Source organism: Crotalus tigris, unplaced genomic scaffold, assembly GCF_016545835.1.
Source record: "Crotalus tigris isolate CLP2741 ecotype Arizona unplaced genomic scaffold, ASM1654583v1 scf7180000024382.2542628, whole genome shotgun sequence".
Taxonomy (NCBI): domain Eukaryota; kingdom Metazoa; phylum Chordata; class Lepidosauria; order Squamata; family Viperidae; genus Crotalus; species Crotalus tigris.
The window spans coordinates 2,181,098-2,200,626 of record NW_024100552.1 but is presented as its reverse complement, the minus strand read 5'-3'; the positions used below and the strand labels follow the sequence as shown (position 1 = coordinate 2,200,626).

Below are 19,529 nucleotides of genomic sequence, written 5' to 3'. Positions count from 1 at the left end.
CATTTGAAATCTTGGGAAAATTGTGGAAAGCCTGTCATGGTAGCAGGCCATAGAACATGACTGAGAATGAACATTATTGATTATAATGTTCATTCTAACACACAGTTTTAAGATCTTCACAGAAGAAGCAAGCTGTGAATCTTCCAGAAAAGAAAAACGAACTTTGCAGAACATAAATAGGAAAACAATTCCTGAAAGGCAGAAGGTATACAACTGTTTTCCCAGAGTTAAGATAGTTGATTGTTCACTGCCAGGATTAAAAATAATAATGCATCACTGAGCTTATCAGTTCATGAACCATGCTCTCAAAAAGCAAACAATAACCCAATCAAGAAACAGCCAAACAAGATAATAGTAAACAACAGCCCAATCAAAGAACCCCCAAGACCATTCCCACCAACTTTGACAGGACAAGCCACCAGTATATAAAAGGAGAGCAAACCCCACTCTGTACTAGCTCTGATGATATTAATTTAATTGTAAATGAAACGTCTGCAAGAAAACAACTAAGCTCAGAAAGCACTAAGTACTCCACAGTTCAACCCTGAGCGACAAATATTCTATTTTGTCAGTATTATTGTCTCTGCCAAATCAGAGCATGTTTTGTGGATGTGATAAAACCTCCAATATTTAGGGGGCCTACTAACAATTATTTTTTCCTGCTAATATATATGAGGACAAATCATCATAGGCTCCCAATGTTTAGGAAGGAGTCTTAAGAAGCTGATGGCTAGTGAAAACTATCGTTCTTCAATACTCCAAAGGCGGTGAACACATAAATAAATTATTGATTGGGCAAATGGTATCAGTGGAAATTAATTTTTGAAATTGTGGTATGAATTATATAAGTGATGAATTACCAGCACCAGGTGGTTTGCACTTCTTAAGGACTAAGAAACATGGATTTGGCTAAAGCATGGTAAGCTTGATCATGAGGGCTTTATACTGAATTCTGTGAATGGTAGGGGATGAAAACGCTGATGCTGTGTTTCCCCGAAAATAAGACCGGGTTTTACTTTTTTTTTTGACTAAAAGATCCATTAGGGCTTATTTTCAGGGAATGTCTGACCTTTGTGGCTGCCTGCCTGCTCCCTCCTACTGTTTGCTTGCCTGTGGCCACAGCGGCTTATAGGGCTTCCCAGGGCAGACGCTCGTGAGGCAAGGGCAGTGCCAGTGGAACATGCACTTTCAGGCAAGGAGAACAGCACTGTGGACAGGTGAGGGAAGCCAAAGGACAAGGCGGCGCAAACCTCCCTTGCCGCTTCCCTCTGCCTGCCACACACTTCCTTTTTGCAAGCAGACAAAGCTTCCAGTCTCCATTTGGGCAAAAAGTGTTTGGGTGTCTATGGGGCATTTGGAAACTGAGAGAATCGCTCCATTTCCAAGTGCCTCATAGGCACCCAAACACTTTTCGCCAGAACGGAGAAAGGATGGAGACTGGAAGTTTCATCTGCTTGCAAATGGGATGCTTGGAAACGGAGTGAATTACTTTGTTTGCAAGCAAACAAAGCTTCCAGGCTCCCTCTGGGCAAACAGTGCATGGCAGAGCCAGGCAGAGGCACAGGAGAGGGGGAGGAGACGACACGACACACCACCCACTCAGTCCCATCGTCTCTTAGCTTGCTTGCAGCTGCGCCAGGACAGCCGCACAGCATGTCAGGATCACCTGCCTCTCCCTGTGCCTCTACTTCCGCCTACAGCTGCTGATGCCACGCAAGCCTCCCATGAGCCAGACGGCCACGCAGCACATCCAGATTGCTTCCCTCCTCCCGCCTTTGCCTCTGTGCTCGGACTTAACTGCGCTTCGCCAAGGTGCTGGTGAGCTACAGTTGCTGCCGGACACCATTGGCTCCTGCATGCTTGATGCCTCTTGTGCTGGCCATGCCCCCCCCCGGCTTATTTTTCGGGTAGGGCTTGTTAGGCACACCCCAAAAAATCAGACTAGGACTTATTTTCTGGGTGGGTCTTAATTTTGGGGAAACACAGTAAGGCCCTTACATCAAGAATTGTGCTCTATAGAAGATGTTGCTTTAATGGGGAATGCTAAATAATTCATTACAAAAATCAAAGAATATTAATGTGAGAATAACTTGATAAACACTCAAGCAGAAGTTATCAAAATAATGGATGTGGGCTGCCTCTTTCTTCTTGAACTGAAAATATATAAGAAATTTTTCACGGCTAAACATTAAATCTTCATTCAGTTATCACAATCCTGGCACACCTAGTTGTGGTTGTTAAGCAATTGCATGAGTTGTTAAGTGATTGGAGTCCCAAGTAAGGATCACAGGGTTCCTCAGGGGTGGGAGACCCCCAGGATCCTGTTGAATCCAAGCAGGAATTTTGAGCAGGCTTACTAATAAAATAAGTAAACATATGCTAGATACAGACCATCATGATGGTTCCAGATCATTGTATGAAACCTGTGTGTTTTTTTTAATTTTTTTTACACCACATTTCATAAGACCATCTAAAGGAAGTCTAAAGACAAAGCTCTGTTTTCATCTGACATTCAGTAGGGCAGAGGTGTCAAACTGGCAACGTCACATGATGTGTCATGACGTATTGTGACTTTTTTCCCATTGCTGGCAATGGGGTGGGCACTGTTTCACCATGAAGCTGCTGGCCCATGGGCCAGTAGTTTGACACCCCTGCTGTAGGGGAAATTGTAAAATGGCTAGGAAGAAGGATCTGGAACAAGAACATTTTAAGAATTTGGGGATGGACTGATTACAAGCATCAAGGTGGAAAGAAATAATATAATGAGCTGTAATGGTAAACTCAAAGCAATTGTTCTGGGACAAGAGTATTTTGCAAGGTGCAGCATTTTAATAGAAGATTAAGGCTAGGGCTAGGGTTGTTACAATGCTAGGCAATGAAACACCGTTTTTTCTTGACTTTAATAGAAGTCAGGTTTTGAGCTAAAACCCATATACCATTGAGCAAACTCATTTTTCCCATTTAAAATATGAATTTAAAGAGCATTGAATTTTGGTGTTTTATTTCCAATGAAATTGTGTTATTTTAAAACTTGTAAGCTTGTTACTAATAATTTTCTAATATGAAAGACAAATTTGGAGGAGACAACCAAAACTTTGAATTCTACTTAAAAAATTATTAGAAGCCAGTGCAGTTTATACAATAGTATTGCATGGGCTTATCAAGAATGCTTTGTGGACCAACTGCAGTTGCTGAATTTCTTCAAGGATAGTCCACTTAGAGCACATTGCAAAAAGCAGAGGTAAGCCACAAGAATAACTGCGAGTAGGGCCTCCCAATCTAAGAGTGGGTGAAGTTGGTTTTTCCTCAACACAAATTTTTACCCCCCCCCCCAAAAAAAAATTACTAGAAGACACATCTCTGTTTTATATTATGCAGATGATGCAGTAATGTTTTCAGGAACATCTGTTGGCCTTAAAAGAGCATTGAGAACGTTAGCACAGTATTGCAAGGAAGACCAGCAAGTAAATTATCAGAAAACCAAAAACATGACCTTTGCCAAAAGGCCCAAGAGCTACTCCTGGAGGATAAATGGCAACAAAATTGAGCAAGTCTACTATTTCCTAGTGGTCCTTCATTCACTCTGCTAACAGCAGGAAATTCCATTGGGACTATGTTGCTGAAAATGCACAGAGGAGCTCAGCTACCATTCTCAAATTCATCGAGACAAAAGCCACCTGCTGTATACCTGCAGCATTCTCAAATTACTTGAAGCAAAGCCAATAGCAGAACTTCTTTACATTGCCCAGCTGGGCTCCTTTTACAACTTTGCATTATTAGAATATGTTCAATCCTTCAAGTCTCAAAATGTCTCTCTCATGTCACCCTGAGATTGGAGACAGGCCTCATGAAAGTAGAGGACAGACCATATTCACCATACCCTTTTCCATTTGGCCTTGCCCTGTTAATTATGAGGGGAGTTAATTCAGGATGTTCTGTGTAGGGCTGCTTTCCAGGCATCTTCAAAAAATGCTAGAGAATGCAGCTTTGACATTGCTATTTCATATTACACTGGACTGATTAGTTTATTTCAGTTCAAAATGAAATTGATGATATTTTAAACTTTTAAAGGGCTTAGGATCAAGATACTTAAAAAGTACAATCTCCAATAGTGGCCTGACCTATCCCTCAAAGCTAATGGGTTCTTTCTGTGAGAGGGATCTGCTTGAGAGGGAAAGGATCTGCTTTATGGCCACACTAAATTTGAGAAATCCCTTACCCTGGAAAGGGGATGGTTGTACAACATTTTATGACAGCTGAAAGTGCTTCCAAGGATAAGGTGTTCACATAATTCAGGGGTGTCAAACTCGCAACGTCATGTGACGTGAGATATCGCAACTTTTTTTCCATTGCCGGCAATGGGGTGGGCCTGATTTCAGATGACGCATCCGGCCTGCGGGCTGGCAGTTTGACACCTCTGACGTAATTGATCTGGATGCTTAGCAAGCTGTTTGCACTTAGGATGTTGAAAGCTCTGTGATCATCATTTGCAATCTTCTCTGTTGCCTTCCTCACAAAGTAAATAGGGAAACAAGCAGAGAAGGTTGAAAGCTGCTGCTCCTTGCCAAGAAAACTCTCTTGTCTCGGGAGGCTGGCTGAAAGAACTTCCTCTTGAGAGGAACTGAAATCCTTTGGCAGGTTGTAAAAACAGCCAAAATCCTGAAAATTTCAGCTTTGTTCCTGTTTGCTGATATGGTTAAACCCTTCAATAGGGTGCAGAAAGAGCTGGAATTCTAAAGATTTTCGCATAATTCCTGCATCCACTGAAGGTGTTCTTTTCCATGCTTGGAGAACAGCTGAACTCTTTCATCAGGCAGCTCTTTCAGCCAACCTCCAGAGATGAGAGAGAGCTGAAATCTAAATAGGAAGTCAGTGCAACAAGGCAAAGAATGCGGGGTCCTTAGAAAGGTGGGGAAGCCCCTGGAGCCCCAGCACAGGAAATCTTTGGCTTTCAGCAGGAAGTATTTTCAGCTCCTGAACTGAGCCTCTCAGGGTCTTCCCCAACTCCCCTAAGGAACCCCCCTGCTCCTTATCTGGGACTCCATCCATTTAACCTGTGTGACCACAACTGTGAGTGTTGGGGCTGTAGTCATTAATCAGAGCAGTTACATGATTTCTCATATAACAACCTCTATGACCAACAGTAATATACAGTATATCTACGTAACAAATATACACCGAAGTCAATCTAATGTTGACTTCAAATTCATTTTAAAAAACTAAAACAAATTTTCCTATATTGTACAATAGATAGAGTTTATCATGGTCACATACTAGAGTTCTTATGTGTTCAGTAACTGCCTTTTAAAATGAAATGAAAAGAAGTAAATTGATTTTTGTTAATCATATCAAAAAAGCACTTTTACTAGGATTAGTAGTAGTTAGTTAGTATTGTATTTTAAATAATGAAATTGGACCTTTTAAATAAAATCTATTCTACTTACCATTTAGTACTTTCTACTTGCACCCTTTATAGCATGAAAATCAAAATAGATGTTCAGGAAGTTCAATAGAAAGTCAGTGATTCCACAAAGTAAAGACAGATGGTTTGAAAATACAGTCATTCACTTTATATTTTCCGCTACTTCTCCTTACTTTAGTTGATGACTACTGAAAATGACCTAAATGAGAAATATACATAGAAAATGCCCAAAGAAGCACATACACGGGTCAGAACATTGAATAATGTTATGTTCTAAAGGTAGGGCAGCGGGTAATAAGAGAAGCAGCAGGCATGATATATGACCTTTTTTAAAAAATGTTTGATATTTATAGAAAACAAATAGAATCATACATTTTATTTTTGCCCAAAATGTTATATTCTGAGTTCAGATGGCATTCCACATGCAGAAGGATGCTACTGAACTTACACTTTTTAAGATGCCTGTACATTCTCCCATTTCACTCTTTTTCCAAATATATAATTAAAAAAAATAAAATGTATTACAGCGATATGCTGCAGATCACCAGATTGAGAATTATCTTTTCTTCCAAGAATTCTCTTAGGTTTCACATAGGCACCCTAGCCATTACTGGAGGAAAAAAATGATGGAGGACTATTTGTATTTATAAATGGGTTCATATACCTAGCAAAAAGACAGATAATCTATCCTTGATGTTAGAGAACACAGCAGGGAATAACATCAACAGTTTGGTTTTTTAATTAATTTTGTAAATAAGTAATAATTCATGGCAGTCAATTTCTTTGAATTATATTACATGCTTTTAAAATAACAAAGTATAAAGAAGGCGGTGATCTTTAAATTAGGCTAAATTGTTCTAACGTATTTTTAAATATTTTCTTATAAAGCAGCTGTCATTGGTGGTTCTGGGTATGGGAGGATAAAAATCCTTTAGCACAGGAAAATGTGTCCCCTAGAAGAGATAAGAATGCCCTCTTAAATGACAGTGCAAAGAAATAGAAGAAAACAATAGAATAGAGAGAACCAGAGATCTCTTCAAGAAAATTGGAGATATGAAGGGAACGTTTCATGTAAAGAGGGCCATGATAAAGGACCAAAATGGCAGGGACCTAACAGAGGCAGAAGAGATTAAGAAGAGGTGGCAAAATTACACAGAAGAACTATACAAGAACGAGCTTAATGTCCCTGATAACCACAGTGGGGTGGTCACTGACTTCGAGCCAGACATCCTAGAATGCGAAGTGAAATGGGCCTTAGGAAAGCTGAGCAACAACAAAGCTAGTGGAGGTGACAGTATTCCAGCTAAGCTATTCAAAATCTTAAAAGATGATGCAGTAAAAGTGCTACACTCAATTTGCCAGCAAGTTTGGAAAACTCAACAGTGGCCGTAGGATTGGAAAAGGTCAGTTTACATTCCAATTCCAAAGAAAGGCAATGCCAAAGAATGTTCAAACTATCGTACCATTGCACTCATTTCACATGCAAGTAAAGTTATGCTTAAAATCCTACAAGGTAGACTCCAGCAGTATGTGGATCGAGAACTACCAGAAGTACAAGCAGGATTTCGAAGAGACAGAGGAACTAGAGATCAAATTGCCAACATACGCTGGATCATGGAGAAAGCTACGGAGTTCCAGAAAAACATCTACTTCTGCTTCATTGACTATGCTAAAGCCTTTGATTGTATGGATCACAACAAATTGTGTCAAGTTCTTAAAGAGATGGGAGTACTAGACCATCTTATTGTCTCTTGAGAAACCTATATGCAGGTCAAGAAGCAACAGTTAGAACTGGACATGGAATCACTGATTGGTTCAAAATTAGGAAAGGAGTCCGGCAAAGCTGTATTCTGTCGCCTGCCTATTTAACTTATAAGCAGAGCACATCATGAGAAAGGCAGGGCTAGATGAATCAAAAGTTGGAATTAAGATTTCCAGGAGAAATATCAACAACCTAAGACATGCAGATGATACCACTCTAATGGCAGAAAGTGAAGAGGAACTAAAGAGCGTCTTGATGCGGGTAAAGAAGGAGAGTTCAAAAGTTGGCCTGAAACTCAACATTAAGAAAACCAAGATCATGGCATCCGGCCCTCTCAATTCCTGGCAAATAGATGGGGAAGAAATGGAGGTAGTGACAGATTTTATCTTCCTGGGCTGCAAGATCACACAGATGGGGACTGCAGCCAAGAAATTAAAAGACGCTCCTGGGGAGGAAAGCTATGGCAAATTTAGACAACATACTAAAAAGCAAGGACATCACCCTGCCAACAAAAGTACGTATAGTCAAGGCCATGGTTTTCTCAGTTGCAATGTATGGCTGTGAAAGTTGGACCATAAGAAAGGCTGAGTACAAAAGAATTGAGGCCTTTGAATTATGGTGCTGGAGAAGACTCCTGCAAGTCCCCTGGACTGCAAGGCGATCAAACTGGTCAGTCCTAGAGGAGATCAACGCTGACTGTTCTTTAGAAGGCCAGATCCTGAAGTTGAAACTCAAGTACTTTGGCCACCTAATGAGAAGGAAGGACTCACTGGAGAAGAGTCTAATGCTAGGAAAGATTGAGGCCAATAGAAGAAAGGGACGACAGAGAATGAAGTGGCTGGATTGAGTCACTGAAGCAGTAGGTGTAAACTTAAATGGACTCCAGAAGATGGTAGAAGACAGGAAGGCCTGGAGGAACATCCATGGGGTCACAATGGGTCGGACACGACTTTGCAACTAACAACAAATGTTTCTATACCTGATTAGCTAGGCATAATAGAAAATGGACCCCAGAAAGTCTTTATTTTTACTAGTTTTGTTACATCTTTTCTCAAATCTGGCAATCAGAACTTACACAGTATTAAGGTTGCAGATGTGCCATAGATTTCTATGAGGACATTTTAATTTTAAACCTTTTCCTAATGCTGATTTTTAAAAATATTTAATATTTAATTTATTATATTTAAAATAATAAAATATTTAATATTCCTAATTATGGGATTTTGTCTTTTTCACAGCTACCATAAACTAAGCCAAAATATTTATTTGTTAAGTACAGTTACATCAGAGCTTGGCAGTTTATATGTGAAATTACATTTTTTTTTTTGCCTCAGGGTATATCACTTTATATTTACTTAAATTGAATTATATTTACCATTTACTAAACCATTCACCAGTATATCGGTAACCTTCATAATTACTTTTGTATTTTAGCATCCTGAATATTAGTATCAAATCATTCAAAGTTGACCAAACTGACTAATCCCCAAGTCAAGGACATTTATAACAAGTTAAAATTGCTATAAATTGGGGGATTCAAGTTTTTATTCCTTTCCACTAAGATTTGATTGCTTGATTATGTGCCATGCCTCATAGCAATAGCACTTAGACATAAACCGCTTCATAGTGCTTTACAGCCACTAAGCCAGTGGTTCTCAACCTGTGGGTCGGGACCCCATTTCATGGAGGTCGCCAATGCAGTCCGCCATTTTTTCCCCCTTTTCCTTAGCTGTGCTACTCCCTTTTATTCTATTGGCTTTTGAAAGCCAATAGAATAGACTCTCTTGAATAGAGTCTAATTCTATTGGCTTTCAAAAGCCAATAGGAATTGTCCAGGCTGCCTCTGCCCTGCTGAGCCCGCCAAAAGTCCCATTCTGCAAACGGTGCTGCACCAGTTGAGTAGTCCTTGACTTACGACTGATTGAGTAGTCCTCGACTTACGACCGGTTGAGTAGTCCTCACTTACGACCGGTTAGGGGTCGCGGCATTAAAAAGGTTGAGAACCACTGCTCTAAGCGGTTTACAGATTCAGCATATTGCCTCTAAGAATCTGCGTCCTCATTTTACCAACCTCGGAAGGATGGAAGGCTGAGCCGATCAGGATTGAAGGACTCAAACTCCTGGCAATGTGAGCAGAGTTAGCCTGCAGTACTGCATTCTGACCAGTGTGTCATCACAGCTCATGGTTGCTCCTAGCAATCTTATAGGTAGATTTCAACCCCCCCCCCCCGGATTTATTCCTATTCTTTGCTAGCAGTTAGTGATCCATTAAAAAAACCATCTTCTTATAATCATTTACTTAAAAGCCTTTGATTAATTTGAAGTTTTTTGTCAAATTTTAAGAATGCAAAAGTAAACATTTTGAGTATAACAAAAATAATTTCAGGAATTAAATTTTGGATTATTTAGATGCAGAGAAGACTATTGTAATATCTGTCCTGAATGTTGCAATATATTTTAACTAAAAGAAATGGTTAAGGGTCCTTAAAATTGATAGGTCTTCATCGACTAATAGCAAATGTTTTATTGTACAATCCTATATATATTTCCCCAAACAAAACCCCCACTTAACTCAATTGGTTTATTCCCAGACCAGCTTTAAGAAACTATAAAAAGAGAGATGATACCCTTGTTGCTCTGTTTTCATTGTAACCAGCTGATTAGACATTGCAACACTATGAAATCAAACCATTAGTATAATAGGATTTATTTCTTACTAATGGCTATGTGTGCTGATGGTAAATTTATGCGGGTCTTGATTTCTGTTTTATTTTCAGAATTGGAAGGCTATTTGATGGCACAGAGCCCATTGTTTTGGATAGCCTGAAGCAGCACTACTTCATCGACAGAGATGGCCAAATGTTCAGATATATTTTGAATTTTCTACGAACTTCAAAGTTACTCATACCGGATGATTTCAAGGTGAATTGTATTTATTGTCATCTTCTTCATAACAACAGAAGAATAATGAAGCAATTGTTTGAGTAACACTAGTAAACAATTGTAAAACACTTGGGGAATAATTGCTTTGTTTAGTTTTGGTAAAGTATAGATCAATAAAATGAATATTTGAAATTATCAAAGCAATATTCAACTTCTAATTTTAAAAGTATGGTTATGCCAAATGTATACTGCCTTTGGGTAGCTATGCCTCAACCCAAACATGCCTGTTTCAGATGTCTTGATCTGCCCTTAATGAAACTTAATGGGCTGTTTTTCTTTGTATGTAGAACAAGATGGGATTGCTTCTTTGGGGGCACATTCAGTTGAAGGTAGTGGAAAAAAAATCCAGGATATTGGCATCTGAGGAGAGGAAAGGAAAAGCAAAGGAAGGCAAGGGTGCTAATAGCATTGAGGGGCAAGGGTGCTGCAGCACTGGAACATTGGCAGTGGAGGAGGAAAGGCTGAAGAAGATGCAGCCTGATTATCTTTTGCCAAACCATGTTTTCTGAATACCAACTTCTGGTGGACAATCACTTTGCGGTCTTCTTGGGGTTATTATTGGAAACAAACTGCAGAGTATAATGAGTCTTTGATGTGAACCACTAGACCTTTTATGGATTTACATTTCATGTAATCCAATTTTAATACAAATGCTTTATTTAAACCATATCTGTGGTTTGCTTATTAATGTGACCTACTGTATTTGAATCAATATTATAACATGATTCAGGGAATCATAGATATGTGCATATATACCCAACTTTTCTTCAGGCAGTGCAATTCGTATATGATATTCTTTTCCCTTCCATAGTTCACAACAATCCTGTGACTGAGTAAGAATAATCTGATCTGAAGTCTGTTCTGATTCTGAATCTAATCTGAAGGAACTACATGACTAAGTGTTCTAAATTAAAGTTCTTCCAAAGATGGAAAAATCACAAATTTAGACTTAAAATCCTAGAGTTAAAGAGATTGTTTTGGCTATCAAATCCAATCCTAAACTCAATATTTCATTTGATTATTTTTAATTAAATTTAACTATCCAGCATCTTCTTAAACACAGAGGTGGAAAAAAAAATGACTCTTGGCTTTAACCTGGATTAGTCCCTGCAATTTTCTTGCCAAGATTTTCAGAAGTGAATAATTTCCTTCCTAGGGTTCAGAATGTATGTATTGGCTGAAGATCACCCAGGTGGCTTTGTGCCTAGGATGGGACTAAAACTCAAAATGTCCTGTTTTCTAGCCTGGTGCCTTAACTACTATACCAAACTGGTTCTCCTTAATTAGTAATTTATTGTTAATCTTCACCATCAGATTTTTAAAAATATCATTTAGCTTTATTTCTAGTTAGGACATTTAAGTTTGTTTGTGAATAGCTTACTTAGAGTATCACACTACATTACATACCATATACAGAAAAATATTTACTGAGACAAAAACAAGCCATCTAGGGAATGTATGATCCTCAACTATACTTTATTTCTTAACCAATTTATATCAGCTATTAGCAATGAATACATTTCATTTTAATGCTTTCAAAATGAGTCTCACAATCTTGCTGTTCACAATATATCTCTAAGGTTTCGCATATTTCTTGAGGATCTAAACTACAGAATAATTGTATGTCAATTTTTATTAATATTTATTAATAACATCTCACACGTGATTCTTTTTTGTGTATATTTATTTATTTATTTATTTATGAGACTTATATACCACTTTAAGTGCAAGCACTCTCTAAGCGGTGTACACGCATTATGAACAGAGCTGTATGGAAAATGTGTAAAAATAACTCCAGTAGTAATTAATGGCATCATCCTACTGTGTAGACCAGCGGTCCCCAACCTTTGCGGCTTGGTGGCTCAGCTGGGGGGGGGAAAGGGAACTGAGTCGTGTGAGCGCTTGAATTCCATTAGTGGCGGGCCAGTATACATGCGCGCATGTGCCCACCAGCCTGCTGCTCACACAAGTTGAATTGCATGCACACTCCGGCAAGCCACTCACATAGCCCACGGCCCAGTAAAGTAGGCTGCTGCCCCTGGTTGGGGACCCTTGGGGTAGATTCTTCACTCCAATATCTCCAATATTTTCTTTCTCTTCATATGATTAAATGTAAAGATAAAATATATCTCTATGAGATAAATCACAATAAAATATGGAAATGTATATGTGTAAATAATGTAACATAGTGTAGTGAGTAATAACATACTAAGTAAGTGTGTGTGTGTGTGTGTGTGTGTGTGTGTGTGTCTTGAGTGTTTTTTTGATGCACCCTGTTGGCCCAAACATGGGAAGAAGAAATCTAATTAGCTCAAAATAGCTATACCAGTCTCCCTTTAACTCTTTGTTAGCAATCCAAAAGTTTAACGTATAAATGATGTATGACTGCTGCCTGTGGATAGCCCTAGATTGGGCTGATACAGGCAAAAGATTTCTGCTTCCCACATTTGGGCCGACAGAGTGCATCAAATAAACAATCAAGACATATTTCCTCCCCTGTCTCTTCCCTCCCTGATACAGCTGACAAAGTGAGAAAGAACCTGTGGCCTAGGGGTCAACACAACTGCCTAACGTGCAAGCAACCCAGGTTCGAATCTCAGAAGGGTATGGCTGGCTGATTAGAGCTAATTAGCTCGAAATAGCTATACCAGTCTCCCTTTAACTCTTCGTTAGCAATCCAAAAATTTAGCATATATTAATGTACAGTTCTCCATAAGCTGCTGTTGGCCCTCAGCCTACTGTACTGAAGCAAATACCTGCTCAGATACTACGTAATGAGAATTTTTGTTTTGTACTGTGTTACTAAATATCATGTATCTTTCAGGATTACAGTTTGTTATATGAAGAAGCAAAGTATTTTCAGCTTCAGCCCATGTTAGGGGAAATGGAAAGATGGAAACAGGATCGGGAGACAGGCCGGTTTTCGAAATCTTGTGAATGCTTGGTTGTACGTGTTGCTCCGGATCTTGGAGAAAGAATTACTTTAAGTGGAGATAAATCTTTAATAGAAGAGGTTTTCCCAGAAATTGGTGACGTGATGTGCAATTCAGTTAATGCAGGTTGGAATCATGACTCAACGCATGTCATCAGATTTCCATTAAATGGATATTGTCACCTCAATTCAGTTCAGGTATGTAATCAATGTATTAGCTTTTTTTCTTTTTTTCCTTTTAATCTATATTCATAACGTAGTTTAACCAGATTTAAGCAGGAATAGCTCTTATATCTGACATATGACACATTACAGAGCAAGGCAGATTTAGACATTTGGAATGTTGTTTGTATGAAAAGAATTGAGATTAATTAAAAACAACAGATGAAAACACCTAAACAGGGAGAAACAAAAATCTTCTATGTTTTAATATTAAATATTAAAAATAGAGCATAAATATCTAGGTAGTTGTAGACAAAGATAATCAGAAGTACAGGAGGATGTATTACCAAAATTCCCCTTTCATCTTGCCTTTTGTATCTTTATTTTTTTATTTATTCTTTTGCCCTCTTTAAGCTTATACAATATAATTAAAATACAGTACTTTATGCATAAATAAATGGGTGAAACAGTATAATGAAGTTGTTAAGGGCCATTTATAACATGAAATGTAACCTATTGCTCAATGCAATAATTAAAATAAAATCTACAAACAGATGGACGTATAACCTCTCGAACATACTCAATGAAGAGCTTATCATCTGAATAATTTCACGTTAAAATGCTTTCTTGTTTTTTAACTATACAGTAAATCAGAATCATGTTTCTTGAAACTTAAATAAAGTATTTCATGTCTTGTACTCGAGAACAAGAGAAACAAACAGGTCCTGGTGTTTTTTCAAGTATTCATAGTCCGTAGCTTTTTCAAGGCTATAAGTATTGATTTTCAATCAGAATAGAGCTGGAAGGGACCTTGGAGGTCTTCTAACTCAACTTCCTGCTCAAGCAGGAGACCCTATATCATTTCAGATAGGAGGTTATCCAGTTTTTTTCTTAAAAATCTCCAGTGATGAAGCACCCACAACTTCTGAAGGCAAGTTGTTCCACTGGTTAATAGTTTCACTGTTAGGATGTTTCTCCTTAATTTGAGGTGGCTTCTCTCCTTGATTAATTTCCATCCATTGTTTTCTTGTCTTGCCTTTTGGTCCTTTGGAAAATAAGTTGACTCCTTGTACCTTTCTTTATAGGTCTTAACTTTCTAATTTCCTTACCATCTTTCTCTTAACTTGTTTTAGTCATGAATTTTCTTAAAGTGAGTTGATCAGAAATGGGCACTGTACAAGGTTAGCGCTTGACCAAACAGAATGTTTTTACAAGAAACGTTACCAAGCCCATGTATTCTCGATACTATTCATTTGAGTTGTGTTTCTTCTAAGGCAGTGTTTCTCAATCTTGACAATTTTAAGGCATGTGGACTTCAACTCCCAGAATTCTACAGCCAGCAATGCTGGCTGTGGAATTCTGGGAGTTGAAAGTCCACATGCCTTAAAATTGTCAAGGTTGAGAAACACTGTTCTAAGGTATATTGCATTTATCTCTATAAGATTTCATTCTTTGATTCTAGTTTTTAATTTTAAAAAATTAAAAATGATGTATGTAGATACTTTGGTTAAAAATAAGGCTATGGCATAATCACTTTATGTTTCTTATTTTCCATTAGAATTCAGAAGATTCATTCATTCAGAATTACCAATCGTATAAATAATTATTGTATCATGCTTTGAATATCAGCTGTAAAGAAGCATTTCAGAGATACATTTTAATAAAGGTGGAACTGGGATTAATTTATGATTTCTGAATGACATTTTTTGCACAGGCAGCTGTTTGTACTTTTTATGTTTTGTAGGTACTTGAGAGATTGCAACAAAGAGGATTTGAAATTGTTGGCTCGTGTGGAGGAGGAGTGGACTCTTCCCAATTCAGTGAATATGTACTTAAGCGAGAACTCAGAAGGACATCTCGTTCATCCTCGGTCATTCGAATAAAACAAGAACCTCTGGACTAAGGACACTTTTTCTTATGCAACACCAGGGGAACCTTTTTCATGTGCAGTTGGGACACCAAACAGCTTTAGAATGAAAAGTTAAATAAAGACATGTTTATATAAAATATAGAGACCATGCCTGTATTCAAATGAGAGCATTTGGAATAGTAATAATTTCAACATGTAAAATATGTATATGTGAAATATTAGGTTTGCAAAAGAAAATAAAAATGGGTAAGTGAGGTTGGTGCTGTGATGGCTATTAAGTCTGCTAGGCCTTAGTAAGGCCTGATTGACTGTGAAGAAGCCATTGCCATTACTAGAAGCTAACATTTTCTGTTTTCCATTATTAAATGGCAGTCTGCTTTTCAGTGTATACACCTTGAATCAAGTTTACAGAGATGCCTGCTTTGGAAGTCACTGAACAGAATTCCAGAAGAATTCCAGAATTCCATTGCAAAAGAAAAGGTCATAAACAAGGATTTACAATGTAGCTTGTACAGAAGTCATACACTTCTGCCCACCTGACAGATGTGAACATTTTCCTCTCTTTCTAAAAAGGATCTAGAATTTATTATTATGTAGTAGAGTGGCCCTTGTTTGAATCTAATGAATTCAAAAGTGTTTTTTTTAACTTGATAATAAATGAAGTACAATAAATTCACTGAAAAGGTACTATTAAAATCAGCATTAAACAACAAGATATTTTTTTAAAAAATAATTTTAACTCACTGCGTTTTATGCATTTACAAGCTGCAATGCGATACACACTTATCTTGAGACTCAGTCTTACTGATCTCATGAGATACATATAGAATTGCACTGTAAACAATGATGAATTCAATTTGGAAAAAAATATGAAGGCATGAAGAAGTTAGTAAAAAAAAAAGTGGTATCCTCATTGTAGCAAAAGAAAATCTGTTGCACCTTATAGTGCTACTTTCTCTTTGTTAATTTTAGCCTTGTTTGAAAAGGTGGCTGTATGGTAAAATCACAATGCTAATCCTAGAATTTTATAGAATTTTTTTAAAGACTTGGTAAAGCAATTAATTGGAGATTTACAGAATTATTTCTGTAATTCTGAATTACCTAACACCTCTGCTTGGTATAGCTTCATCTGTGTTTTTAGATTTGTCCTCTTAAATCTTATATTCAATTTTTTTTTACAAAAATGTTTTGCCTTTCTTAAAACAGGAGAGATATTTCCCTACCACCATCAATATCAGTTATTGAGACTTCATTCATTTTGTACTAATTCAGTAATAAAGGAAGCCATTAGTAAACCTCTTCCATACTATTGCCAAGAAAATAATGTGGACGTGTTCATGAAGTTACTAGGAGTCAAGTTTAACTCAAAGGAAATAATGCATTATTTTGTTACTTTAGTATCTGAAGTCATCTATGTTTAATCTATACTTTTATTAAAATAGGAAATGCCATATTATCAGGACCCATAAGAATTTTATTGGTTGTTGGTTCTTTTTTCCCAATATGGGTAGAAAAATTACTGAGAAAACTTATTAGTAGGCAAAATATGTACTGCATTATAATATGGGGATATATTGCAGCTGGGATTTCCCTTATTTTATTATCTTTTTTTTCTTTACCTATTTTTTAATGTGAAGTTTGGAAAAATTGAATGTCTTTTTTTAAAAAAAAAATGGAAAAATAGGAGCGTGACTAAATCTGTAAAAATAAAAAAAATAGTGCATTGTTTAAGTTGGTCTTAATAAGACTTTTATGTTACATGTTTTAAAGATCCTCTTTTCAAGAACCAACATAGTTCCCCCTTTTTTGTCCAAGTAATATTAACTAAGTGGGTTTGGCCTACTCTCAGAAGAGATTGCAAGTTACACTACAGAAGCCCCAAACTGTTGAGAAAATGATGGTTTCCTTGCCTACTCTCAGCTGTTACAGTATTCTTCCCCATAAAGAATCTTTCTATATACAATCTAACACTATTAAGACTTCTGCTCTTTTTGGTGATACTTTATTGGGAAAAGTTTGAATTCAGAATTTCAAGTGGAAAAGAAATCCGTCTGATATAGCTGTAATCAGTGAAAGCTAAAAGCATTACCAGAGAGGGTTTTTAAAAAATGTGAAATAACCTAATTACATACCGCAATTGAAAGAATAAATCCCTAAAATATGATAATGGACAAAAGCAATCTTGTGCTATTTCAGAAATGTAAACTTGTAAAATTAATATAACCTCATTTATCCAATGGCATATGTATCATAAACAGTTAAGGTAAAAATGATGGATGACAATAATATTAACATACAGTTTCATGAGAAGGTATACTGAATTTGTGTTCCCAAATCTGGACAATAGCAGTAATATTGCATTGCTGTATTTGGATTATTGTTATATGCTTATTTTTTAATGGGAATTAGTCTTAATAGATGTGCATTTTTATCTTATTTTGCACTATGGTAAAATGGAAGGAACAGAAAAGTTGGAAAAATATTCCTTTTTAATCTTAATCAGTAGAAAAATCTACAAATGTATAAGAAAAATAAAATTCAACAACACTATCTGTACTTACATTTAATATCATATAATACCCCTCCATTTTAAAAGTAGAATGGTCCAGATACTGAATTTTAAGAATCAGATGGTGGGGTAATGTTCTATATGTAGCACACTGTACTTCATAAGAACCAATAGACATTCCATTACCCCTCAATTTTTAAAGTAGATGGTCCAGACACTGAATTTTAAGAATCAGATGGTGGGGTAATATTATTTTGTTCTATATGTAGCACACTGTACTTCATAAGAACCAATAGGCTTTACGTGGTTAAAAAACTGGGTAGGAGATTGGATAGAAAAATGACAGCACATATGTGTTGCTGAAAGTTGTTCTTCCCATTTACAAATGCTACAGCTCAAATTACTGTGATTTTTGTGTTTGATGGGATATGGAATCTTTGTTGGCAATTCGTTCTTGTTCAGTTGTCTGAAATAGACATTGTATCATGTTCCTTTCTAATTCTTTTATTAGTCGGATAAACATTTCTTCATTGAATGTTACATGAATTGAATTACAGATTGTGGAAGACTGGAATGTCGATGAGATTGTACTCTAGGTCAGTCATGGAATCTGAGGTTATGAGCTGAATAAAACATGATGCAGGGGTAACAAAATGTAGACTTCTTGGTAAGACTGATTAGCTGTATACAAAGAGAGCAGAATCTTGAACAGTCTGTTAAATGTCATTTGTTAAATCAGATTGGTAGATAAGAGCAATAAATATATTTAAGAAAAAATGAGCAGCTCTCTTTTTACAAGGTAATAATTTCTGAAATACATGGTGGTTATAATTTAGCTACATTTTATTTCATCAGTGGATGCTATATATTGCTGTAACTCATAAAAAATGGAACATCAGCTGCCAAGATTTTGTATTCTTTCAACATGATTTAAGTGGTACCAAAGGGTCTGTTGGGAATATATACTGGAAAAAGCATACAATATGATTTCTTCAAAATAATGTGGCTGGAGTTGTGAATGAAATAGATTTCTGAAGGCAAATTGATCATTGTTGCTTATACTGATTTTGAATGCATTTTAACTAGTACAAATACTTTTTTGTAGTTCTCTGATGTTTAATCTGATTATTTCTTTAAAGCATACTTAGACCACCCATTGTCTAACATAGACATTTTGACATGTCTCAAAAATGAGTCTAATCAATAAAATTTGTAGAGATTTGTTTCTTATTTGATAACTCTTAACTGCAAGGGTTAACAAGCTGTTTCCAAAACTGGTATATAAAGCAAGAAAACACATAATACCAAAAGATACAAAATAGCTGCAGCCTTCAGGGAGAGCAGTTTATACCATAGAACCATTCACTGAGAAATGCTCCCAAGTGCTTGATGCAGATACAAAAGAAATCAAAGTTGAAAGCAGACAGATGAAGAGGATATAATTTTTAATATTAATTTTAAAGCTCTAGAAGTAAGCTAGACCTCACTGATTTTTGTCCAGCGGATAGGACAAATAGTAATTAGGAGTAAGTGTAATTGTTTTACACATATTGCAACTTCCTATTTAGCATGACTGAAGTATCAAATAGAGCAAATGCGAGTTTGTCTATTCAAGGGATTCTTAATTACAGCTCTTTAAGCTATGGACTCTACTTTTGAATTTTACAAGTAGACTGAATATTTAGGAGCATGCTTACCTAAATTCTGTACTTTTTTATCAACATGTTTGTCTTTGATCACCAGTTTGCCAGAGAGGGTAAACTAAAACTGATATTGGGGAGGGAAGTAGATTTTTTTAAACTCTGCAATAATATTGTCCATTGTTCTTTTTTATTATTTCTTTAGAAACTAAAAACCAATTACTGTCATTCCTGTCCTTCAGAATCCTCTGTTAGGAATTACTTCCGTTGGACAAGTGGCATCTGAATA

The 19,529-nt window shown here is 36.7% G+C and overlaps 1 protein-coding gene across 8 annotated transcripts in view; it reads left to right on the top strand.

Annotated features, from left to right (window-relative positions):
• Window positions 1–18,830, top strand: part of KCTD1 (potassium channel tetramerization domain containing 1) — an 84,981-nt gene extending 66,151 nt beyond the window's left edge. For all 8 annotated transcript variants that reach the window (XM_039328606.1, XM_039328607.1, XM_039328604.1 and 5 more), the window contains 3 exons: window positions 9,962–10,106; window positions 12,952–13,257; window positions 14,966–18,830. In XM_039328606.1, the coding sequence (XP_039184540.1) occupies window positions 9,962–10,106; window positions 12,952–13,257; window positions 14,966–15,124 (610 nt within the window). In that variant the 3' untranslated portion in view covers window positions 15,125–18,830. The remainder of the gene's footprint in view (window positions 1–9,961; window positions 10,107–12,951; window positions 13,258–14,965) is intronic.
• The last annotated feature ends 699 nt before the right edge of the window (window positions 18,831–19,529 follow it).